The sequence below is a fragment of the Nycticebus coucang genome, chromosome 7, assembly GCF_027406575.1.
Source record: "Nycticebus coucang isolate mNycCou1 chromosome 7, mNycCou1.pri, whole genome shotgun sequence".
Lineage (NCBI taxonomy): Eukaryota > Metazoa > Chordata > Mammalia > Primates > Lorisidae > Nycticebus > Nycticebus coucang.
In genome coordinates this window covers 97,894,864-97,916,970 of record NC_069786.1, presented here as the reverse complement: position 1 = coordinate 97,916,970, position 22,107 = coordinate 97,894,864, and the positions used below count along the sequence as shown (strand labels likewise).

Sequence of the window (22,107 nt, the reverse complement as noted above, 5' to 3'; positions counted from 1 at the left end):
CTGTATCTCCAGCAACATGACCAGTGTCCGGCACACACGCTATGCTGAATAAATACAGTAGAACCTCTGCCAGTCGACCATCCAGGGACTGTAATAAACTGATCAACATAAGGAACTAGGCTTAGGAGGTACCTGTCTGGTCTATGAAAATTAGGGCAATCTAAGGAGATGGTCAATGTGGGAGGTGGCCATCTACAGCAGTTCCACTGCATTTGGTAAATAACTGAATTATTGAAGATAGTTGCAAAAGATTTCTCAAGTGAAAGTTTCTACAAAACTGCTTTGGAAAGCATAGAGTTATTTTTGTGTCTGAGAAGAACATCCCATTAAGTTTTAATTGTTGACAATGGCATAGGGTGCATGAAAAGTATGGTAAAAGCACTAGCGGGAAGAATTTTAAAAACTGACTTCTCAAATGCTAGAAACAGTGATGAAAGGCAGGCCATTTATTTAACCTTTTTGAATATTTCTTTTCTATGTGGTTTAAGGACATTTTCAGATGTTTTAGGGCACAGTATTGGAGACATTTGCTTATTATGAATTAAAAGTGAGAATTTAAAGATAACATGTACTCAAACCATGCAATTTGTGCAGTAATCTTATTACAGACTCCTGCCATGCCGTACCCATGGCAACTGGAACTGCCAGCTTCCCGGCAAGTGGCCGTTGCGAGGCGGCGCTGTCCGCGTTGTAAAACGCATGGAAAGGTGGTTAGTGCTCTCGGGAGCGAAGCCCCCAGCACCTCCAGTGTGCACAGCGACAGAAATGTTGCCTAGCATACTATTGTATGAACGCAATCAGTCAAGAGAACTATGGCACGTTGGTAACAAACCTTTCTATGTTTGTTGAATACTTGTTTGTCTTGTCAGAATGAACTATGAGAGTTTAAACAAACACAGTGATTTACTGATCCAGGTTAAAACCAGCAAGAATGGCTGTGTCAGACTCAGTGGCTCCAAGAGAGCCTGCACAACAGCACGTCCCTACCATAAATGTCAGTGACTTGAGACAATGCAGGCACAGCAAACAAGATGTTCCAACATAACATACACTATCACCACCTGCAGTAAAACTTTACTTAGAAAAACATCTTGCTTCACTAATTTTCATATGTAATACAAATCAATAGAGTAGTTTAATGTTTAACAAACAATCAATTATAAATCAAAGTATAGTTACTAATAAGAATAAAAATATATAGAAAATATATATAGAAGTAGTCAAGCATTATACGTAAAAGAATATGTTCAGCTATTTTTAAAAGAGATTATAGGAAACTGAGAACAATTACAAAGCTAAGAGAAGTCACAAGCCTTGACATTCCTAGATAAGAGGAAGTAACCAGGTGTTAAAAATAAACCACCTCCCTCCGGAGAGCAAAACCTTGAAAAGATAAACCACCTCCCTCCGGAAAGCAAAAACCTTGAAAACATGTAATGCATGATAAACCGCATATGCAGACACAAAGATAATTTATAAACATAAGCAAAATAAAGATTGCATTGTTTGAACCTTGGAAAAAAAATGTATAAATACCAACATATATTCTCAGTAAAATTTACAGCTGCTTACTTCACCAAGTGCTGTGTGCAGTCTGTCATTTATCCTGCGTCGACCTCTCAACCAACCTGTACCGTTCACCCTGAGCACCCTCGGACTGAGGCCCATCGACCGGCGGTCCGCGGCACTGCCATAAAAGAATCACTGCACCTTGAAGGAGTTGACTTTTGGGTGGCTTTACATTTTCTTTATACTTTTCTGGAGAGCTTAAATTTTCTAGATAATTCTATATATTTTTATAATCAGAAAAAAATTCCCAAGTGCTATTTTCATTAGAAAGATAACACCAGAAAGGCCTGCGTGTCATGTTCCAGATGTGGTGACACACCTGCCAATGAGCTGCTTGCAGCTTTGGCTGGCAGAGATGATGGTGCGGGCAACACTTCCGTAGAACATTTGAAGTTCCTTGATAATGTTCGTGCCGTCTTCAAACTTCACGCTCATCCCGGCATTGACAATGGCAAAGGCATTCTCCTGACGCTGGGCCAGCCGGAGTCCCGACATGAAGTGCCACTGGAGATAGAAAATCACTCAGAACAGTTAGGGCTCATCCCCACTGAGGGCCGGACGGCAGCACTTTGATGATTATTTGTAATGAAAAGGGTCCATCATTGATAGAGTGACATGTCACGTGGGCGCTGCTCTTGCCCAAGGTGCTGACAGTACGTAGCACCCTCCTATGTGCCGCGTATATGTTCAATATTTGCTCCTTACACCAACTCCCCTCCTTCCACAAAGGAGTTAAATAACTTGAACAATGTCCCACAGTAAGTGGCTGAACTGAAGTTCAAACCAAAGCTCTCTGGCTCCAGGGTCTGAACTTACCTGCTAAGCTCTACTATGCCTTTCAACTCCTAATCATCACATACCTCCTGAGGGAAGTGACTTGAACTGTATGGACCTTAATTGTCTTTAAAATGAGAAGGTTGGTTTTGCTCAGATGGTTTCTTCTGGGCTGCAGAGTGGGATTAGGAGAAGATTGGGAGACAGGATGCCTCTGGGATTGAACTACCACAGCTTCATTTTTATCTGTTTTAGTTTGGTATTCTATGGACATTTCATTGAATAAAGCTTTCTACTATCAAAAATAAATAAATAAATAAATAAATAAAAAAGAAAGAAAGAAAAAGAAAAAGATCGAAAGCCCAAATAGTCTCCAAAGTTCTTTCTAGGCCCGAATCTGTCATTGCAGGTTGGATCTCATTATTAGAATGCAACATCGTAGCCATGAAGTGGGGAAGCCTCTTGGTGCGGGGGAAGGATGTGAAGGATAAAACATTTTTTTTTTTTTGTAGAGACAGAGTCTGACTGTACCGCCCTCGGGTAGAGCGCCGTGGCGTTACACGGCTCACAGCAACCTCTAACTCTTGGGCTTACGCGATTCTCTTGCCTCAGCCTCCCGAGCAGCTGGGACTACAGGCGCCTGCCACAACGCCCGGCTATTTTTTTGTTGCAGTTTGGCCCGGGCCAGGTTTGAACGCGTCACCCTCAGCATATGGGGCCGGCGCCCTACTCACTGAGCCACAGGCGCCGCCCAGGATAAAACATTTTTGATATAGAATTAACACTGGTGGGCAGGCACGGTGGCTCACACCTGTAATCCTAGCACTCTGGGAGACTGGGGTGGGAGGATCATTTGAGGTCAGGAGTTTGAGACCAGCTTGAGCAAGAGCAAGACCCCATGTCTACAAAAAATAGAAAAATTAGCTGGGTGTGGTGGAGTATGCCTATAGTCCCAGCAACTTGAGAGACAGGTGGGAGGATTACTTGAGCCCAGAAATTCAGGTGGCAGTGAGCTATGATGATGCCACTGCATTGTAGCTGGGGCAACAGAGAGAGACCCTGTCTCAATAAATAAATAAATAGATAAATAACAATAAAAACACACTGGGGTGATAAGGTAGTGTTTGAGACATCCTGTTTATATTTACTCTGCTGAACTGCTCAGTAGGGACTTTCCTCTCCATCCTGTTGCCACCACCACGTTACCATCTCCCACCTGAGTTACTACATCAGCCTCCTAATTGATCATTCAACCTTTAGTCTGTCCCACAACCAGTTTATCTTCTTTCCACTGGATCAATATTCTTCAAATACCACTTTAATTTAAATTTTGCTTTGCTTTCAAACCTTCAAGGGTGGTCATCTGCTAACTCCTTGACGGAACAAAGGATGTGCTTGGAGCCCAGCCTCCCTCCCACCTCATCTCACCAGGCTGCTCCTGCACTCAGCCTGCTTTCTGGCTCCCAGCCTGCCACCCTCCACCCCTGTGTGCACCTGCCCAGAATGGCCACTCCCTTCTCCCCACTGCTTCAAAGGAGACCCTCTTCTATGTCTGCCCTGTCTGCCCTAACTGCTTCCCTTCCCTCCCCACTCTAGGGGAGGACTCTCCCTGTCACCAGAGACACTCTGACTGGCTCTTGGTCCTCCCATTTCCTGCTGGGATGATTAGTTATTTCCTATTTCAAGCCCTTTCTGTTAGATATAGGGACCTTGGAGGAAAAGATCCCATCCATGTCTTATAAACCTGTACAGTGTCTCCTGGGTTTAGCACTGTGACTGGGATATAGATCAGTATGGTTAGTAAATTACATTGATTTTAGACTTACTCAATGATGGCTAAGATGCTTGTTTATCTGAAACCAGAACTTCAACTCACACAAAAGGTTAGGGCCCAGGATACTTTTCGGCCATTGGAAATGTCTTTTTCTTTTTCTTTCTTTTCTTTTTTTTTGAGACAGAGTCTCAAGATGTCACCCTGGGTAGAGTTCCGTGGCATCACAGCTCCCAGCAACCTCAGACTCCTGGGCTTAAGCAATTCTCCTGCCTCAGCCTCCCAAGTAGCTGGGACTACAGGTGCCTGCCACAACACCCGGCTATTTTTTGGTTGTAGTTGTCATTGTTGTTTGGCAGGCCGGGGCTGGATTTGAACCCGCCAGCTCTGATGTGTGTGGCTGGCACCTTACCTGCTGAGCTACAGGCACCAAGCCAGAAATGTCTTATTTTTAATGTCTTTTAAAATCAAAAGAAAAAATGAATATAATAATGTATATGGAATACTGAATGCAGCCAGGCTTATATTCATCTTTCTACTGTCATAGTCGCATCCACATCCACACAAATATACATTTATATGATAAAATTTTTCGCGGAGGAAGGGATCCACAAAGGGATCCACAAAGAAGTGTCTAGGGCTCGTAAACGTCATAACATGGCCCTGAAGTGAAAGCAAATCAAATGGTCTTCTGGGAATTTACCCCTCCCTGTGCTGCAGCCCAAATTGTCTTCTTAAACCAGCTGGTTCTAACTAGAGGACACCATTGCCCCTGGAAGCCTGTCTGTTGGCTTGCTGCTCGGGGCTGGGGGGTGACTCTGGGGAGCCTCACCTGAGTAGAGTAGGGAATAGAAACAGACAGCACAATCTCATCTGGTTTCAGGTCGGCCTCGGGTGATCTCTCAAGGAAAGGGCCATTTAAAGGAATCTGCCGTTGTCCGTCTGTTAGAGAAATGATCTTGATTAGGATGAGCTTAGCAGATTGCAGAATACACAGCCAGCACCAGTTACGGGGATGGTGGATACAGTTCTCTTCCCACTTCCCAAGCTGGGTCCCCTGGTGCAAGTCCCAGAAGCTTTGAGATCTTTGGCTGTGCAATGTTGGGGTTGGGGAATGCAAGCTGAAAAGTCTTTTCTGGTTCCTATAGACCAGGCGTCCTCAAACTGCGGCCCGCAGCCCACATGAAGTGGTGTGAATTGTATTTGTTCCCGTTTTGTTTTTTACTTCAAAATAAGATATGTGCAGTGTGCATAGGAATTTGTTCATTGTTTTTTTTTTTTTTAAACTATAGTCCAGCCCTCCAACGGTCTGAGGGACAGTGAACTGGCCCCCTGTTTAAAAAGTTTGAGGACGTCTGCTATCGACATTATACACTACTCACAAATTTTGGCCTTGAAGGACTTTAAAGCTGTTTGGAAACAACCCAGTATGATGTACATATTTCATGGATGGGAAGACTGAGGTCCAGAGAGGTGAAGTGACTTTCCAAAGGTCTATGGATGGGACTAGGGGCAGAGGTGGGATTTCTGATAGTCACGTGTCACTTAATGATGGGGACACCTTCTGAGGAATATATCCTGAGGTGCTTTCGTCATTGTGGGAACATCATAGCCTGTCCTTACACAAACCCAGATGGCATAGCCTACACATACCTGAGCTATATGGTCTGGCCTGTTGCTCCTAGGATCCAAGGCTGTACAGCACGTTACTGTGTATTCTTAAACAGTTTATCCTACTCTCTTATTTGAGCCACAGTATTTTTAAATGTAATTTTAATCATGAAGAAAATATCTTACATCAATAGCCCTATAAATAATCTGTATTTGTTTCTATTTCATCAAGTTTAAATCATTTTCCCTCCACAAAGCTCATAATGTTTTGGAATAAAAAGAGAAGGAGTGAGAAATATATTCCCAGAAATTTGTGCTTAAAACGAAGAGTCCTATAAGAAAAATTGCCATCTTTATGAGAGAAATATGCTGTAACTTTTAAAAACACAGAGAAATTTATCATTAATTTTTTCAACTACTTTCATACTATAATTTGGACTGATTGTAAATGTGGCCAGATATTTAAGGACAATTGTCAGGTGCAGTGAAGTATCTGATCTGTGCGACATGGAGCATTCAGTGAGCAGGAGGATTGCGGGCAGCTTCTCACTCAGGTGTGAGGTGACACAGATGCACATGCGTCTAAATTGCTGTGCTTGGGTCCCTACGTCATATCAGGAGGGACTGACAGTGGTAAGTGCATAACTGACAGTGGTAAGTGCAAAATTAAAAAATGCCTAAAGCTTTGCTCCAGAGTCTTACCTTTAGACATCACATTGATGGTAGCGTTTCCTGCTGCTAAAATAGGGTTCAGGTCAGAAAAATTAGGCCGGTTCACCACGTGTCCTCCTACAGTCTAGATAAAAAAAAGATGACATTTAGAAAGCTACTCCGAGTTTCTTGACAAGTAAGAGATTATGTACACAGGGATCTTGTGTAAGTGTTTAATTCTCTTGTTCCCTTGGCAGAAAGATCTGGCAGAGTTTGGGGGCAGTTAAATAGATTAGGCAGTACTTTGTGCAAGAGTCCCACTCCTAACCCCATCCAAACTTAGAACTCAAGAAAATTATTTCTCTTTAACATGCAATCAGTAGGAAAATTTTTTTGAGAACTGACCCTGGTGAGCATTTGACTTTGTTTAGATTCATTCTTTGATAGGCCTGTTTATCCAGGAAGACAAAAGAGGACATGAATGGGAATCTGGGGGCTGGTGCTAGCAGGTTAGAGAAAAGCGGGTATGGCCACAGGAGAGACAGAGTATCCAACATCATGGAGGGGTGGGGAGGCTGGACACGAGTAAACCCTAAACAACTGGGACATTGAATCCAAAGTGCCTGCAGCATGGCTGTGGGCGTGGTACAGAGCCGCTTTCTCAGGCCCGCTCCTCCCAGCACCCCGAACAGGGCCCTCCAGAGGCCTTAAGGGGACAGACAAGTCAAGGTTGAGAGGAGCAGCATGGTTCTGAAAAGGGCAGAAGATGCAGAAGGTGGAAATACATAGTGTTTTTTTTTTTTTTTTTTTGTAGAGACAGAGTTTCACTTTATTGCCCTCGGTAGAGTGCCGTGGCATCACACTGCTCACAGCAACCTCCAACTCCTGGGCTTAGGCGATTCTCCTGCCTCAGCCTCCTGAGTAGCTGGGACTACAGGTGCCCGTCACAACGCCTGGCTATTTTTTGTTGTTGTTGCAGTTTGGCCGGGGCCGGGTTCGAACCCGCCACCCTCGGTATATGGGGCCGGCGCCCTGCTCACTGAGCCACAGGTGCCGCCCTACATAGTGGGTTTTGAGAGTCAGCAGGGGGCCAGAGACGATCAGGAGAAATGAAGCATTCTGGGGGGCCAGCTAATCCTGCTGAATTGCCCAGCATGTGTGAAATGAGAAGTGGTTCAGGGTGGTGCCTGTGGATCAAAGGAGTAGGGTACTGGCCCCATATGCTGGAGGTGGTGGGTTCAAATCCAGCCCCAGCCAAAAGCTGCAAAAAAAAAAAGTGGTTCAGATCACTTATTCTTAAATCTTCAATAATAAGGAAACCCTGATAAGCTAGACAACTGAGGGCATCCAAGAATGGATGTGTGGGATATACATGTTTAGAATTTGACCTTGAGGCAAAGGTCTAAGAGAGGAGAGTCGGCTATAGTCTTTTGGAATGGTCTGCTTTTGGTTATCGTTCCCTAGAGAAGACATATTTCACAGACTTTAGAGTCAGCTCATTTAGTTACATTTTAATTTTTTTGTCTTGTTACTTTGTTCCATAGTTTTCATTTTAATTTTTAAAATTTTAAATTGACAAATAATCTTATGTATTTGCAGGGCATGATGTGATGTTATGATATGTACATATACTGCGACATGATTAAATCAAGCTGATTGACATATCCATCACCTCACATACTTATTGTTTTTTGTGGCGAGAATATTTAAAATCTACTTTTTTGGCAATTTTGGAGTATACAGCACGTTATTAGTAACTAAATAGATCACTAAACCTTCTCTTTCCTGCCTGACTACAACTTTGTGCCCTTTGCCTAACATCTCCCCTTACCCTGAACAGTGGCTTACAGGGCTCAAGTGCCTTGTCCAGGATCTTCTGATGTCAGTGCCAGAATCTTACCGTTTCATGTGCCACCCACTGTAGACACACACACAATGTGAAACCTCTCACCCTGGAGACACACACAACATGATACCTCTCACTTTTGACACACACACGATACCTCTCACCTTGGACACACACACCCAACATGATGTCTATCACCTTGGATACACACACAGTGTGGGATCTCGCACTGTGGCACACATGCTCACACTCATATTGTACAAGCACGTTCCACATCGACTCTGGACTCCTTCAGAGTAATAGTCGTGAAACTGAACAGAACTGCGTGGCTGCCTATAACTGTGACTTATTTTATAAAACAATAGAGAACACACGGCCATATTCCTAATCTGGGCTCCTGCCAGAGTCCTCAGATGCTTCAGGAGAGCTCGGTAGGTCTTCGTCTTCTCCTTCGGTTGCTCCGAAACAATAAAACGTAAGGCGTCATTCAACTGGGCCAGGCTGTACCCCGCACCTATTGTCACCCCTGAGAATAGAGTAGTGGAATGTGAATTTAAAGGGAACTGCACAGAAACATTCTTTCAAATATCTTCTCTTCTCATATTTACTTGGAATAACAAAAACCAAAGATAATTAAAGAGACTGCTAAAAACAAAAATAAAGGTATTGCTGGCAATTTGCTTTATTCCCCAGTTTTGAGTACCGGATCCTTTGTCTCAGGTACATGCTTACTCATGTATGCTGTACGTCCCAGCACATGTCAACCACGGACAGCTCATGTTCACGGCTTCATTTATTCCCAATTCAGTTTTCCCAAATAAATGGATCAAGTATGAAATTCCCAGCTTTGATCCCATCATATTGTTAAAGATCATGAAATCTAAGAGGAAATTGACCCGCAGAATGTGCATTACACATCTGCCTCTTTCCCCCCAATCTCTTCCTATCACCCCACTTATGAAGGAGATAAGCGCAGACCCCTGCCTGGACCGGGGTCGGTTTGGTTTGCAGGTTTGCGTATGGGCTGTGATTTCACTACGATGTCCTCTACTCCAGGCATTCTCAGTGGCGGCAGTATTGCCCCAAGGGAGTGAAAAAATCTTACTCTTTATATCCAGAGGGTGCCAAAATACGTATACACATTTTAAAGAAAAAAAAACTATATTAAAGTTGTTAATAGTCAATATATACCAACAACAAAAGATGAATAAAAGTCACGTCGGGCACCTCTTGTAACTGCAGAAGTCAAGTGTGACCTGAGTATTACGAATTTTTTTTTTTTTTTTTGTGGTTTTTGGCCGGGGCTGGGTTTGAACCCACCACCTCCGGCATATGGGCCCGGTGCCCTACTCCTTGAGCCACAGGCGCCGCCCAAGTATTACGAATTTAATATGATTTTTTCCTTAAAATGTGTATACCTTTTTTGACACCTTCTGAGCAGAAAGCACCAATACACATTCTGTACACAAACAGATCCACAGTTATTCATTGTGTTGAAATTTGGGGGAGGGATGATTAGGGGAACCGTGTCTATGGCTCCTGAGCTGGGTGATAATGAAGAAAAGGGTGAGAAGCAGGGACCTGGTTGTGCAGGCTCCACCCACCCCATCCCTCTGCCCCCCCAACCTCATGCCCCCACACCTCCTTGCTAGCCGTCTCCCGTACTTGACTGGTTCCCTTTGCTCTATCTCAGGCATCCTCAAACTTTTTAAACAGGGGGCCAATTCACTGTCCCTCAGACCGTTGGAGGGCCGGACTATAGTTAAAAAAAAACAACTATGAACAAATTCCTATGCACACTGCACATATCTTATTTTGAAGTAAAAAACAAAACAGGAGCAAATACAATTCACACCGCTTCATGTGGCCCGTGGGCCGCAGTTTGAGGACGCCTGTCTATCTCTTCCTGCTAATCTGTTGATGTAGAATTTCCAACAGGTTAAAAAAAAAAAATCACAGCCCATACGCACACCTGCAAACAAAATAGACCCCGGGTCCAGGCAGGGGTCATGAGCGGACCAACTTGAGATTGGCAGGTGGAAGACGTTAGCAAGCAATTACCTCTTGATTTCTCTTTGCTTATAGGGAGAACCCTGTTTTATGGAGTTTGCCTCCAGTAGCCTGTGATCCTTTGAAAGCCTGGGTAGTGTCCAGTGAGTTAAGTTTTATTCACTGCATTACACAGTGATGCGAGTGAGGAGTGAGGAGACCCAGGACCTAGTCCCGACTTAGCTGGCAGACATGTGGTCTAGCCGTGTGGGGAAGCTGCATAAGCCCTTTGATTCTATGTTTCCCGAGATATCAACCAGTGAAGCGTACCTCCCAGAGCTGCTCTGAGGATCAAGAGATAATAAGATTGCTGCTCACAGCTACATCTTAAATCTTGTGGCCCAGACTTTTTTTATGTGTGTGTGCATGTGAGTGTGTGTGGGGGATTAGCCTCAAACAAACTTGTGAATCCGGGAGTAACATGTGGCTAGAACCTTTCCTACTGAACAGCAGATGCTGGACGTTTTCCTATTGGGTCAAGCCCTCTGTCCCTGGCTGACCTAGGTGGCATCTCCCCTGGGCCCCCAGGCTCCTATGGCAATGTGGTACTCAATGGACACAATAGGTCCTCAATGAATGGTTTTGAATGAGTAAATGAATAAATGTGATCAGATAGTCTACAGAGTGCTCAAATCACCCAGTGTGTGTGGTTGATTGCTAATGTCACCAACAGCCAGTGGCTACATTTTACTCGAAAACAAGAAGGTGCTTACCAGCATCTGTGGTATTCACAAAAGATAGTTCTGGAAGCCCAAGTGGAGATATAAAAACCGGATGGAATTCATCTCTGAATTTAATGCTGGGTCCTGAAGGGGAAAAGTATTTAAACTAATGAGTAAAATTAGAAAGGAGGGCAACAGATGCGAATAAAGGTTGCTTACTGATAATCCCGAGTGAAAACTGTGACATAAACGACTCATTTCCAAAGGAAAACAATAAACATTCTAAAGAACCACAGACATCATTAACGAAAATGAGACAGAGATGTTTAGGGTATCTCATCTAAACCACCTACCCACTGCAGTGTTCCCCATGACAAGCGGAGCTGTGGGGAAACTGGCTCTGAGCTCCAGAAGGTCGTTCAGGGTCACAGGGGTGATCCAGGTGGTCCTCTCCCCTTGAAACATCAGCCTTTTCTTGTTCGGATCTTCTGCCATTCTCTGCAGAGATGCAAAGTTCATGGTTTGCATGGAAGATTCTTGAACAACAAACCATGAGTATATCCATATCTGGTGTCCAAGTGGCCCACTGGTTTAGCTTTCTGAGAAGACCCAACTTTTCAGGGATCAGGAAACCACCCAGATTGAGAAGATCCATGTGGGCACTAATGAAAAAGCCTTGTGACAGGCGTGCATCAACCCCAGACACAGAGTAACTCTGCGTGTGTTTGTGAAGCGCCTGTGTGAGGTGGGAGCAGCCCTGAGTGATGAACGCCTCGGCCCGGCTCTCCTTCTGCCCGAAAAGCGACTCAAGGAGACTCGGCTTGGGGACAAAAACTGCGTACAGGCAAATTTTTCCTCAAAAATAATCGCTTAAAATTCACCAGGTATCTGTAAGTTGATTTTTTAACAACTCTCTCTCTGTCTACACACAGACACACACACATGCTTACATAGATAAATATATACATAAAGAGATGTTCATACGTTCATATGTACCTATACCTATAGATAGGATTTTAAACAGTAGATTCACCCTCGGCACGTCCACGCTCTCACACTCTCTGGGGTTCATGGGGACGGACACCTCGGAGCGGCAGTAGAGTAGCACCCTCTCTCTCATCTCATGCTCTCTCCAGGACATGGTCATGGGATGGCCCGGTGGACATACCACACTATCGACATTATTTTCTCTCCTTCTTTCTCCTCCCTTGAGTTGAAATCATCACGGCCAATTGTAACAATAGTGTAATTCCACTATCCTAAGTGTCATCTGATTCTTAGTTCACCAGTTTGGCAAGTTGCCTTTAAGACATCTCACAGCGTTGCTGTGTGACCTTGGACAAATCCCCACCCTCTGACCTCTGGGTCTTCCGCTGAAGGGGCTGAGCAACAGCATCCCTGAGGTCCTGGCCTCACCACTCATTGAAACTGTCTGTTTTGAACTATTTATAGTAGAGCCGAGTGGGTCCCTACGAAAGGGTTATTAGTCTATTATTGTGTTGGACATGTGTAGTACTTTCAAGTTAATGTCTAAAACTTGGTAATTCCACAGTGTAAACAGCAGGCACACAGCACATTCTGTTACAAGACAACAAAAGTAAACGCCTTACTATCAGTTCAGGAGGGAATATAGGTTCCTGGGATGGATCGAAGGGCTGGAATTCATCTTCGTTATACAGTTTGGTACATATCTCAACAAAACAAAACAAAATACAAATACAACTTCAGAGTTATTGAGAAAGGTACGGAAATCATTAAGTGTAAGACTTAAGAGTCGGGGCCTTTACCTCTGGCACCCCTGACACTAAATGGAGGTGCCAGAGTTCTAGGGCATCCCTGGATGGGATTCTTCCCACCCTCCCAGGAACATGGGCTGATTTCCCTGGCAGATTTTCTGGACCCAGATTTTCTGGGTTTTCCTCTTTTGGCATCAGAAATGGAATTTTAAATGTCTGTGCTGGTTCTTATATGTTATTTGTAGATTTTTCTTTGTTTTGCTGTGAACATGAAGGTGCATCACTGTTTAGCCCCTCAGAATGCTTGTGGGGGGCGGTGTTGGTAAACCCAGGTAAAGGCTTAGAAAGTTGTACTGAAGGAAAACAGCCTTTTCTGGTGATCGGCCTCATGCATGTCACCAGCTTGCTGATTTGGGCAGCTCGTAAAGGCTGTTTATGCCCAGCATTCACTTATTTTACACTTCGCTCACTGAAAAGAAATAGAGGCCAGGAATACATTTGGGTTTATGTGGGTATTTCTCAGTCAAGCCCAAGTGAAGTGGAAAAGCTAGACACTTACTTTTTCTTGTCTATTCGCAAAAGACTGCTCTTCTCGATACATGCAACACTTTCCTGATCCTTTCACTTGGCAAACAGTTGATTCCTTAGGAAGTAACGCAGTTTAAATCAAATTCACTGCTTAATTGTTTAAACATTTACCCAAGTACCTGGCAGGGCAGGTGACAAGCTAGTCTGTCTCTGAGCAATTAGGGAAAGCTACAAGAGTGCACAGCCGTGCTCATTCATTCTCGTAAACTGTGTCACTCAAGTCTGGGGAAGGCAAAGGAGGTGAGAGGCGGGACAGGTGGCAGAGGGTCAGCTAAGGCTTCCTCCTGGAAGTGAGATAAATGGAGTTGTTATAATGTGGTAAACAAAAACCCAAACAGAGTGACACAGCATGTATCTTTAATAAAGACCTGGGTAGACAGACTGCATCTAAGACTTTCTATACACAAGTATAAATACACTGAAAACCTAAGTTTACTTGGTTGTGATTGGAGTCATCTGACCTATTTGGATGATTCAATCCCTAAACCATTTAACCTTAATTTTCAGGACATTTTATGATGACCCAAAGTAGTGTTTTTGGTTTTAATTCATCTGTCAGTTATGGCAACTGTCAGACCAATTACTGGTGTTTGCCTGCTTCAATGTGCGAATACTACCTAAGGGTCTGTGGTGATTTGGAGACATCATGCTTCTACATGGAGCCAAGAAAACCTGGGTTCTAGTTCCTGCTTTGACACATGTGAGCTAGGCTGAGTTTATTAAATTAGGATAATAAAATCCATCCCAAACGCATTTGTTAGATTTTAGATATGAGGAAAGTTCAATGCAGGGTCTGACATGTAAGAAATGCTGCAACAGTGGCAGCTGATATATTTAAACTTGAAAGGTCATTTTCTACAGAGTAAAGAAGGGATTTGGATTTGGGGACAATGTTGTACATAATAAAGGAACTATAATAAGTATAATAAGTGGCTCAATATAGGGACCCAGACTTTGTGAGAGTAAAAATATCTATTTTTAATCTATATTTTTGTATATATCTTATCTACAGGAAAATAATCACATAGTTATAGGTTGAATCATATGAAGACTTGGCTGTTTTTGAAGGTCAAAAATGGCAGGATATTGGCCATTCATATGGTTCAATATAAATAATATCTCACCTAGGACTTTAGGTCAAACCATAATGTAGTTTGTAAAACTTCTCAAAATTCTTCATTAGTGGCATAAACATGCACCTTTTCAAAGACTTTATAGTATTTTAAAAGAACTAATAAACCTTGAATGTTTTTGATTAAGTGAAGTTACATATAATTAATTTTTTTTTTGAGACAGAGGCTCACTGTGTCACCCCAGGTAGAGTGCTGTGGCATCACAGCTCACAGCAACCTCCAACTCTTGGGTTTAAGCGATTCTCTTGCCACAGCCTCCCAAGTAACTGGAACTACAGGTGCCTGCCACAACGCCCGGCTATTTTTTTGTTGTAGTTTGACTGGGGCTGGGTTCAAACCCACCACCCTCAGTGTATGGGGCCGGCGCCCTACTCACTGAGCCACTGGTGCCGCCCTACCATGCATTTTCTTATTTGAAATTTTCTACTTTTTTTTTTAAGTCATTCACTTCTATCACTTTCTTTAGGACCAAGCTCTAAATTCCCCTTCTCCATTAAGTCTCCTATGTCTCTTTCCTTCCCATTCATTTAACTCTCTTGAATCCACGTTCTTTTGAGATTTCTGTGCATGGTATATGGGATATATTGAGCTTTCAACATGTTGCTTTTCAATTATATTTTCATTGTTTCTGTGTTTCATTTTGTTCTGTAGAGTATGCATTTCTTGAAGTCAGGAACCTTATTATATACTTTTTAGGAAAGTGCCAAATTTAGGGCTATAAACAAGATAGATATTGGGGCAGTGCCGGTGGCTCAGTGGGTAGGACGCCGGCCCCATATATCGAGGGTGGCGGGTTCTAACCCAGCCCCGGTCAGCTAAAACAGCAGTGATAACTGGAACAAAAAATAGCTGGGCATTGTGGCAGGCGCCTATAGTGCCAGCTACTCGGGAGGCTGAGGCAAGAGAATCACCTAAGCCCAAGAGTTGGAGGTTGCTGTGAGCTGTGATACCATAGCACTCTACTGAGGGTGACAAAATGAGACTGTCTCTAAAAAAAAAATAGCTGAGTGTTGTGGCAGGCACCTATAGTCCCAGCTACTCGGGAGGCTGAAGCTACAGAATTGCCCAGGCCCAAGAGTTGCAAGTTGCTGTGAGCTATGATGTTATGGCACTCTACTGAGGACAACAAAGTGACACTCTGTCTCAACAAACAAGATAGATACTAAGAGTGAGAGAGGATACCCAGAAAAGTAAGGTGTGAAAGAACAAAAGGCTTCTCACAGAAGCCCAAGGACACTCCTGCAAAGTCCTCCTCATAGTGACTCAGCTCTTAAGAATTTGTAGAAACTTAGCTTCCTGGGACCTTTAAACCGACACTTGCTTCCCCTTCTGTAAATCCTGTGCCCACCTTCCTACATGCATGTTTTAAAATCTCCAATGACAGGCAATATGATAATTCCTTGTCTGTCTACTCTTGAGTCCCATAAAACGACAAGGACAGAGCTGATTGGGGAGCTCAGGCATTTTGGACTCCAATCTACCAGGGCTCTGCAGGCTGAAATAAACTCCTTCCTTCATATCTTGGTGTTTGGGTGATTCTTTCCACTGGGCCCTTGTCTTTCTGCAACAAGAGTTTATTAAAAAAGATACCAATAGTGGCTTTTAACAACTTTCAATGGTTAGAATCCATTGAAACATAGCCAACATGGGGTTATTTTAGAGATTATTGAGTACAATGATTATTTTATGCAAAGGCTCATTAGTATTTTACGTCAATAGAATGAATATTCTTCTTTTTAAACTTACCACACAAAAAGTTTTTCCGCTTTCTACAATGGGTCGGTATCCAGTGCAGCGGCACAAATTACCTGATTGAGAAGAGACCACGTTTTAGGGAACACAGGCATATATTGTGTATCTGTGCTTCTTGTTTTCAGTGGAGTAACTAACTGTGTTAGTCATTACATTCTTCCTTCCTTAAAACCACTAAGATAGTTCTTTGGAACACATGCTCCCCCTGGAGATGTTCGTTAAGAATAGACCCTGTATTGCTTCTCGGCATTTTGGCTAAGATCAAGTGAAAAATAGACCTAGTGATTACATTTTATTCCTGAAAGAAAGAGTTTTTTTTTTCCTTCTTTCCTTATTTTCCAGTCTGATCCTAAACTCTGTACCTGCCACACCCATAAATGCTCAGTGTGGCCATCTTCATGCCTTCTCACACAATCTTGTTCTTGAGCCCCCCCAGCACAGCACAATCTGTTCAATTACTACCTGGTATTGTTTTAATCAGTCAACAATTCCAAACTATGGTAGAACGTGTGAGGGAAACCACTGTCTTTTAAAAAAGTATATTCAGGCTGGGTGAGATGGCTCACACCTATAATCTTAGCACTGGGAGGCTTAGGTGGGTGGATTGCTTGAGCTCAGGAGTTCAAGACCAGCCTGAGCAAGAGTGAGACCCCATCTCTACTAAAAATAGAAAAATTAGCCTGATGTTGTGGCGGACACCTGTAGTCCCAACTACTAGGGAGGCTGAGGCAAGAGGGAGGCCCAAGCCCAAGAATTTGAGGTGACTGCGAACTATGATGATGCCACAGCACTCTACCCAGAGTGACAGAGTGAGACTCTTCTCATAAAAAGTAAGTAAATAAAATAAAAAAATATATTCAAATTTTGAAGCCAATATAAATGATATTCATGAAAAGGTCTTAATAACTTGGCAAAATTTTCACGTTATGCCATCAAAATTGTTCATACAATTAAAAATTTTGTATGTAACCGTCACGAGTAAGCAAACAAAACCTAGGCACAAAAGAGCCTGGGAGAACACAAAAGTATTCTGTGGTTGTGTCTTTGGGGCAAAATTATGAATGAGTTTTTCCCTGTCTTTTAATTTTTTGGACATTTTTCTTCATAGGAATGTATTATTTCCATACTAACAAGTTAATGTAAAACTGGGTTCAATTACAGTTTAAAACTTTCAGGAACAATGTCTATGTGAGGATTTGAGAATTTTCAACCCCTGCAAGTAAAGCTTTGCAGAAACTTGGTACCAGTCAGTCATGTGACCACTTCAGTATCAGGTATACTCTGTTTTTTTTTGTAGAGACAGAGTCTCATTTTATCATCCACAGTAGAGTGTCGTGGTGTCACAGCTCACAGCAACCTCCAGCTCCTGGGCTCAGGTGATTCTCTTGCCTCAGCCTCCCGAGCAGCTGGGACTACAGGCGCCCGCCACAACGCCCGGCTATTTTTTTGTTGCGGTTTGGCCGGGGCTGGGTTTGAACCCGCCACCCTGGGTATATGGGGCCGGTGCCCTACTCACTGAGCCACAGGCATTGCCCAGGTATACTTTTTTTTCATATTGGCAAAAGAATGATTTAGGAAGAAACTACATGCACAAGAAGGGCTGCCAGCACCATAATCTGTCTTTCCTTTTTACTAAGAAGAAAAGGCTCACGCCTGTAGTCCCAGCACTGTGGGAGGCCAAGGCGGGTGGATTGCCTGAGCTTAGAGGTTCGAGACCAGTATGAGCAGTAGTGAGCCAGAGTAAGACCCTGTCTCTACTAACATCAAAAACAGCGGGACAGAACATCGCCAGAGGAAGAAGAAAATGAGCAACAAAAAAAGAGTACTTCAAACGAAGAAAATGAACAAGCAAGCTGAAATTAAAAATAGAAAAATAAAAGAAGAAAAAGTACAGTAGGGTATGATTAGGAATTCTTTAGAATGGAAGAAGGAACTTTGGGGTCTAGAATGCTGTGAAATGGAAGCATTTAAGAGGCAACGAAACTGTAAGCAAACGTTCACGGCCAGTGTGAGCCAGTGTCAGGGTTTTTTATTTTGTTTTCTTTCTTGACCACATATTCAGTGCTAAGTCTACAAGCCCTACTAAAGGCTAACCGCACCTATTACAGAAATGCTTCGTTCTAAGAAAAATACATTATGGAAATTGAAATTTTCTATTGTATTCCTTTAGTTTTGAAGCAAAAAAGACTAAATTAAATGAAGCAATGTTTGGTAACAGTTGAATATCTAAGAAGTTATGTGCTTACACTAGTTACATTTCCTTGAACTTTATATTATGGATGTTATTGTTTTCCTTAAAATACGAACATGGAGGTTGTTGGTGTGGCTCACATTTATAATTCTAGAAAAAGCACAAGTAAATGGGTTGGTTGCCAAAATACACTCTTCAAGTTATTTACACCTAGAATGAGGTTATCTACTTCATGCATTTAGACAAACTTGACAATACTACCTCTTGATATTTGTTATATGAATTACAGGATAGAATCTGGAAACAGTCTCTGCGAGATTGTCTGTACATATTCCAATAAACAAACAAACAGCATGGCAGATCCTAAGGTTTCTGCTTTTTAGAGCTCTACCTCATTAGTATGGGTTACATTACCGAATAAAGATTATCCACTATTCACATCCATTCAGGTTTGATTAAAGTTATAATTGAAATTATAGGCCCGAGTTTTAATAGTACTTGCTGAGAAACCAAAAAATTTTTGAGTGAAGAAGTTGTTGAATGATAAGGGAAAATATTAGAGAATATTTATATATTAGCTACCTAACATTTAGGTTTTTACTTAGTTTTATTCTGAGTTTCTGTCTAGGTCTGTCTCTTGAAACGGACAAAGAGTTTTCCTATGTCTTAGTTTTCTTCTAGGGATTAGCGATGAGTTAGTTTGAAACTAGATACGTTTGTTACAACGTTTGTTAACATCCTTTTTATTTTTGATTGTAAACTACGAGATTGAATTGTTCACTGAACTCATTTGTGAATACTAATTACTGTCTACATCTCCTCTATCTTATTACGTATCATGAACCCAACCAGAACATAAAAACATAAACTATCTGAGAGCCTTTTCTCCTTGCAAAGTTAATTTTGGTAACTAAAGTTAATGAATGAGTCTATCAGACTAATTAAAAAAACAGCAGAATCTCATTCTTCTATCCTACCCAAATTTCTACATTTGGAAAAGATTGTACTAAAAGTGTTAGAAACAGCCCGTTTCAATGTCTGTGCAGAGTGACAAAGGGTCCCACTAAGGGAAAAAGTCTTGTAACAAAACCAATATTACCCCAATTCCTGGCATCACTGCTGCCAAAACAAAAACAGCCCTTCCTGGAAAGGACTGGAGTCCAGACAGGTACTAAGGAGGCCTACCTGCTGGCCAGGGTCCTGGAACCCCAAACCCACATCTCAGCTTCTATCCATGTGCTGGGACTGCCATACCTAGTTACTCTAACGCTTTCTGCCCTAGGCTCTGCCTGCAGAGGGCCAAGGAAACTCACCTCCAAGGGCTTCTGTTATCTGCTCAGGGGTCGGCTCAGGGTGGTTCCTCAGCAGCGTGTAGATGGACATGACCACCCCGGGGCTGCAGAACCCACACTGCGTGCCATGGCACTTGGCAAGTCTTTCCTGGGAGAAATAGCACCAGTGAACCATGATGCTTACATATTAGCTTTCCAGAAATAACTTCAGAGTAAAATATGTCCCCTGGAAGGAAAATAGTTTTATTTCTTAAAATCATATGCATTTTATTTTTGCCCTCAAGAAAAGCCTACTGGCAAACGTTAATTAAATCACTTCACTCTTTAGATCCTGTGAAATAGGAAATATAGTTTAGAGTCAAATGCTCTGGAGTCACAAGCTTGTGAGTTTTGGTCCTTACTGCAACTCATTGATTGAGTGACATTGGGTGACTTACTTGACTTTTTTTGGTCATTAAAACCTGGATGATAAATGTAGCTGTTTTATAGGATGGTTATGAGGATAAATGAATGAATGTTAAATCATTGAGCATATTCTCTGGTAAGTCATTTTCATCCCCTTCCCCAACTATATTACAGAATTTTTGATGGATTAAATGACACAATCTATATGAAAGCTTTGAAAATTGTGAAGTGCTTTCACTTTTGCTGTGCTAGTCACGCTTTTAATTTATATGCATAAAACTTTATGTACTCGGAGGCGGAGCAAGATGGCAGCCGAGTAACAGCTTCCTTGCATCTGGGCACCGTGAGTCTGGGGAGATAGGACTCCAGGCATCTCTGGCTGGTGGGAACTGCCTATCATCACTCCTATGAAGATACAGGAAGTCAGCGAGAGACTTCTGGACCCCAAGAGGAGGACTAAAACAGTGGAAAACCGGCAAGTGGTCGCGTGTGTTCAATCCGTCTAAACCCGCCCACAACTGTAAGTTCAGTAGCAGCGAGACTGCAAACCAGTAATGCCTTACCTGTGAACTATTTTGATGTTCTTGGACTTGGCACTGAGTTGAACTGCCTTGGGGAAGGCCTGAGCGGGAGTGCAGAGAACTTTGGCCGTTGTCTAGGGCCCCAGTCTGAGCCGCTGAGCCAGACGGAGCTAATAGTGTTTGGCAGTGGGTCACACGGATCCATTGTCAGTGATCTACCCCGGCAAGCCCTGCCCTCAGGGTCGCAGAGCTACAAACGGGTGGGAGCTGGTAACCCAGCAACCAAGTAGCCTAAGGGTGGGGTTTGAGCCGCCTTGCAGCCCTAACCCTCAGGGGCAGAGTGAGACCGGTTTTGGCACACTGAGTAAGTGGATAGCCACGTCAGCAGCGATTCCAGCGAGAAAGCGGGGAAAGCTTCTGCTCAGCAAGTTTACAAGTTCAAAGTGCCTTTTAAGTAGGCTGAAGAGAGATTTAGGGTGTCTACCTGCTGGGGTTTGAGAAATCAGCAGCCTCCAGTCGTATCAGAACTGTGACTAACATCTCATACCCCAGAAGACCACGTGTTGCCCAGACAATATTCAATAACATATACAAACTGCTTTGTTTTTGGTTGTGTATTTTTTTCTTCTTTTTTTTTTGGTTTGGTTGTTTTTTTTGTTTGTTTATTTTGACGTTGCTGATGTTCTTTTGTTTTTTTAATTTCAATCTTTTCCACACAGATCCCTTTTTCTTTCTCAGTTTTCCTAGTTTAATTATAATTTCCCATTGCTGCCTTTTTTAATAACTTCAACTTCATTTTTGCCAGTGTTTCTACCGATATAATTTGGTTTTTCACCCAATTTTATCCCCGTAAAGTTTTCTGTTTGCTTCTTTTGGTTTGATTTATAGCATTTTTGTCTTTCCTCTCTACTTGGTGGAGGTGGGGTACTGTGTCTGATCAGGTTAGCAAAGAGCTGCTGACCTCAAGGGAACCACGCAACTGGGCACCCCCAGAAGGTGGGGGTTTTTAAGGTTGTGTCAAAGTACCCTACTGTACACCTATATTGCCCTGTCTCCCTCTTTCTGTGCCTCTCTTCTTTTTGTCAATATTCCTTATACCCACCCCCTCTCCTTTCTCTATCTTTCTTTTTTTCTTATCACTCGGTCCTCCTTTCCTTCATCCTCTTTTTTTGCTCTTCAACCTTCTCACCCCTCTGGTCCTGTAACCCTTAGTCCACAGGCACAAGAACTTAAAGAGCAAGAGGAAGTGAAAGGAAAATTAGGGCAAGGAAACAGATAAAAGAAACCACTCATGAGGAAGAATCAGCAGAAAACTCCAGGCAACATGAAGAACCAGTCTAGAACAACCCCACCAAGGGACCATGAGGTAGCTACTGCAGATGATTCCACCAGTATAGAAATGTTAGGAATGACAGAAAGGGAATTTAGAATACACATGTTGAAAACAATGAAAGAAATGATGGAAACAATGAAGGAAATTGCTAATAAAGTGGAAAATAACCAAAAGGAAATCCAAAAACAGAATCAAATAAGAGATGAACGATATGAAGAATATA

The 22,107-nt window shown here is 42.7% G+C and overlaps 1 protein-coding gene and 1 pseudogene across 1 annotated transcript in view; both read right to left on the bottom strand.

Moving 5' to 3' along the window:
• Nucleotides 1-7,325, bottom strand: part of LOC128589915 (aldehyde oxidase 4-like) — a 54,694-nt gene extending 47,369 nt beyond the window's left edge. Inside the window, exons 1-3 of the mRNA XM_053596791.1 lie at nt 6,428-7,325; nt 4,947-5,056; nt 1,889-2,073 (exon numbers count right to left, since the gene is read on the bottom strand). Of these exons, the coding sequence (XP_053452766.1) occupies nt 1,889-2,073; nt 4,947-5,056; nt 6,428-6,437 (305 nt within the window). The 5' untranslated portion in view covers nt 6,438-7,325. The remainder of the gene's footprint in view (nt 1-1,888; nt 2,074-4,946; nt 5,057-6,427) is intronic.
• Nucleotides 7,326-16,183: 8,858 nt separating this feature from the next.
• LOC128589916 (nuclear cap-binding protein subunit 2-like) overlaps nt 16,184-22,107 on the bottom strand; it is a 99,771-nt pseudogene continuing 93,847 nt past the window's right edge.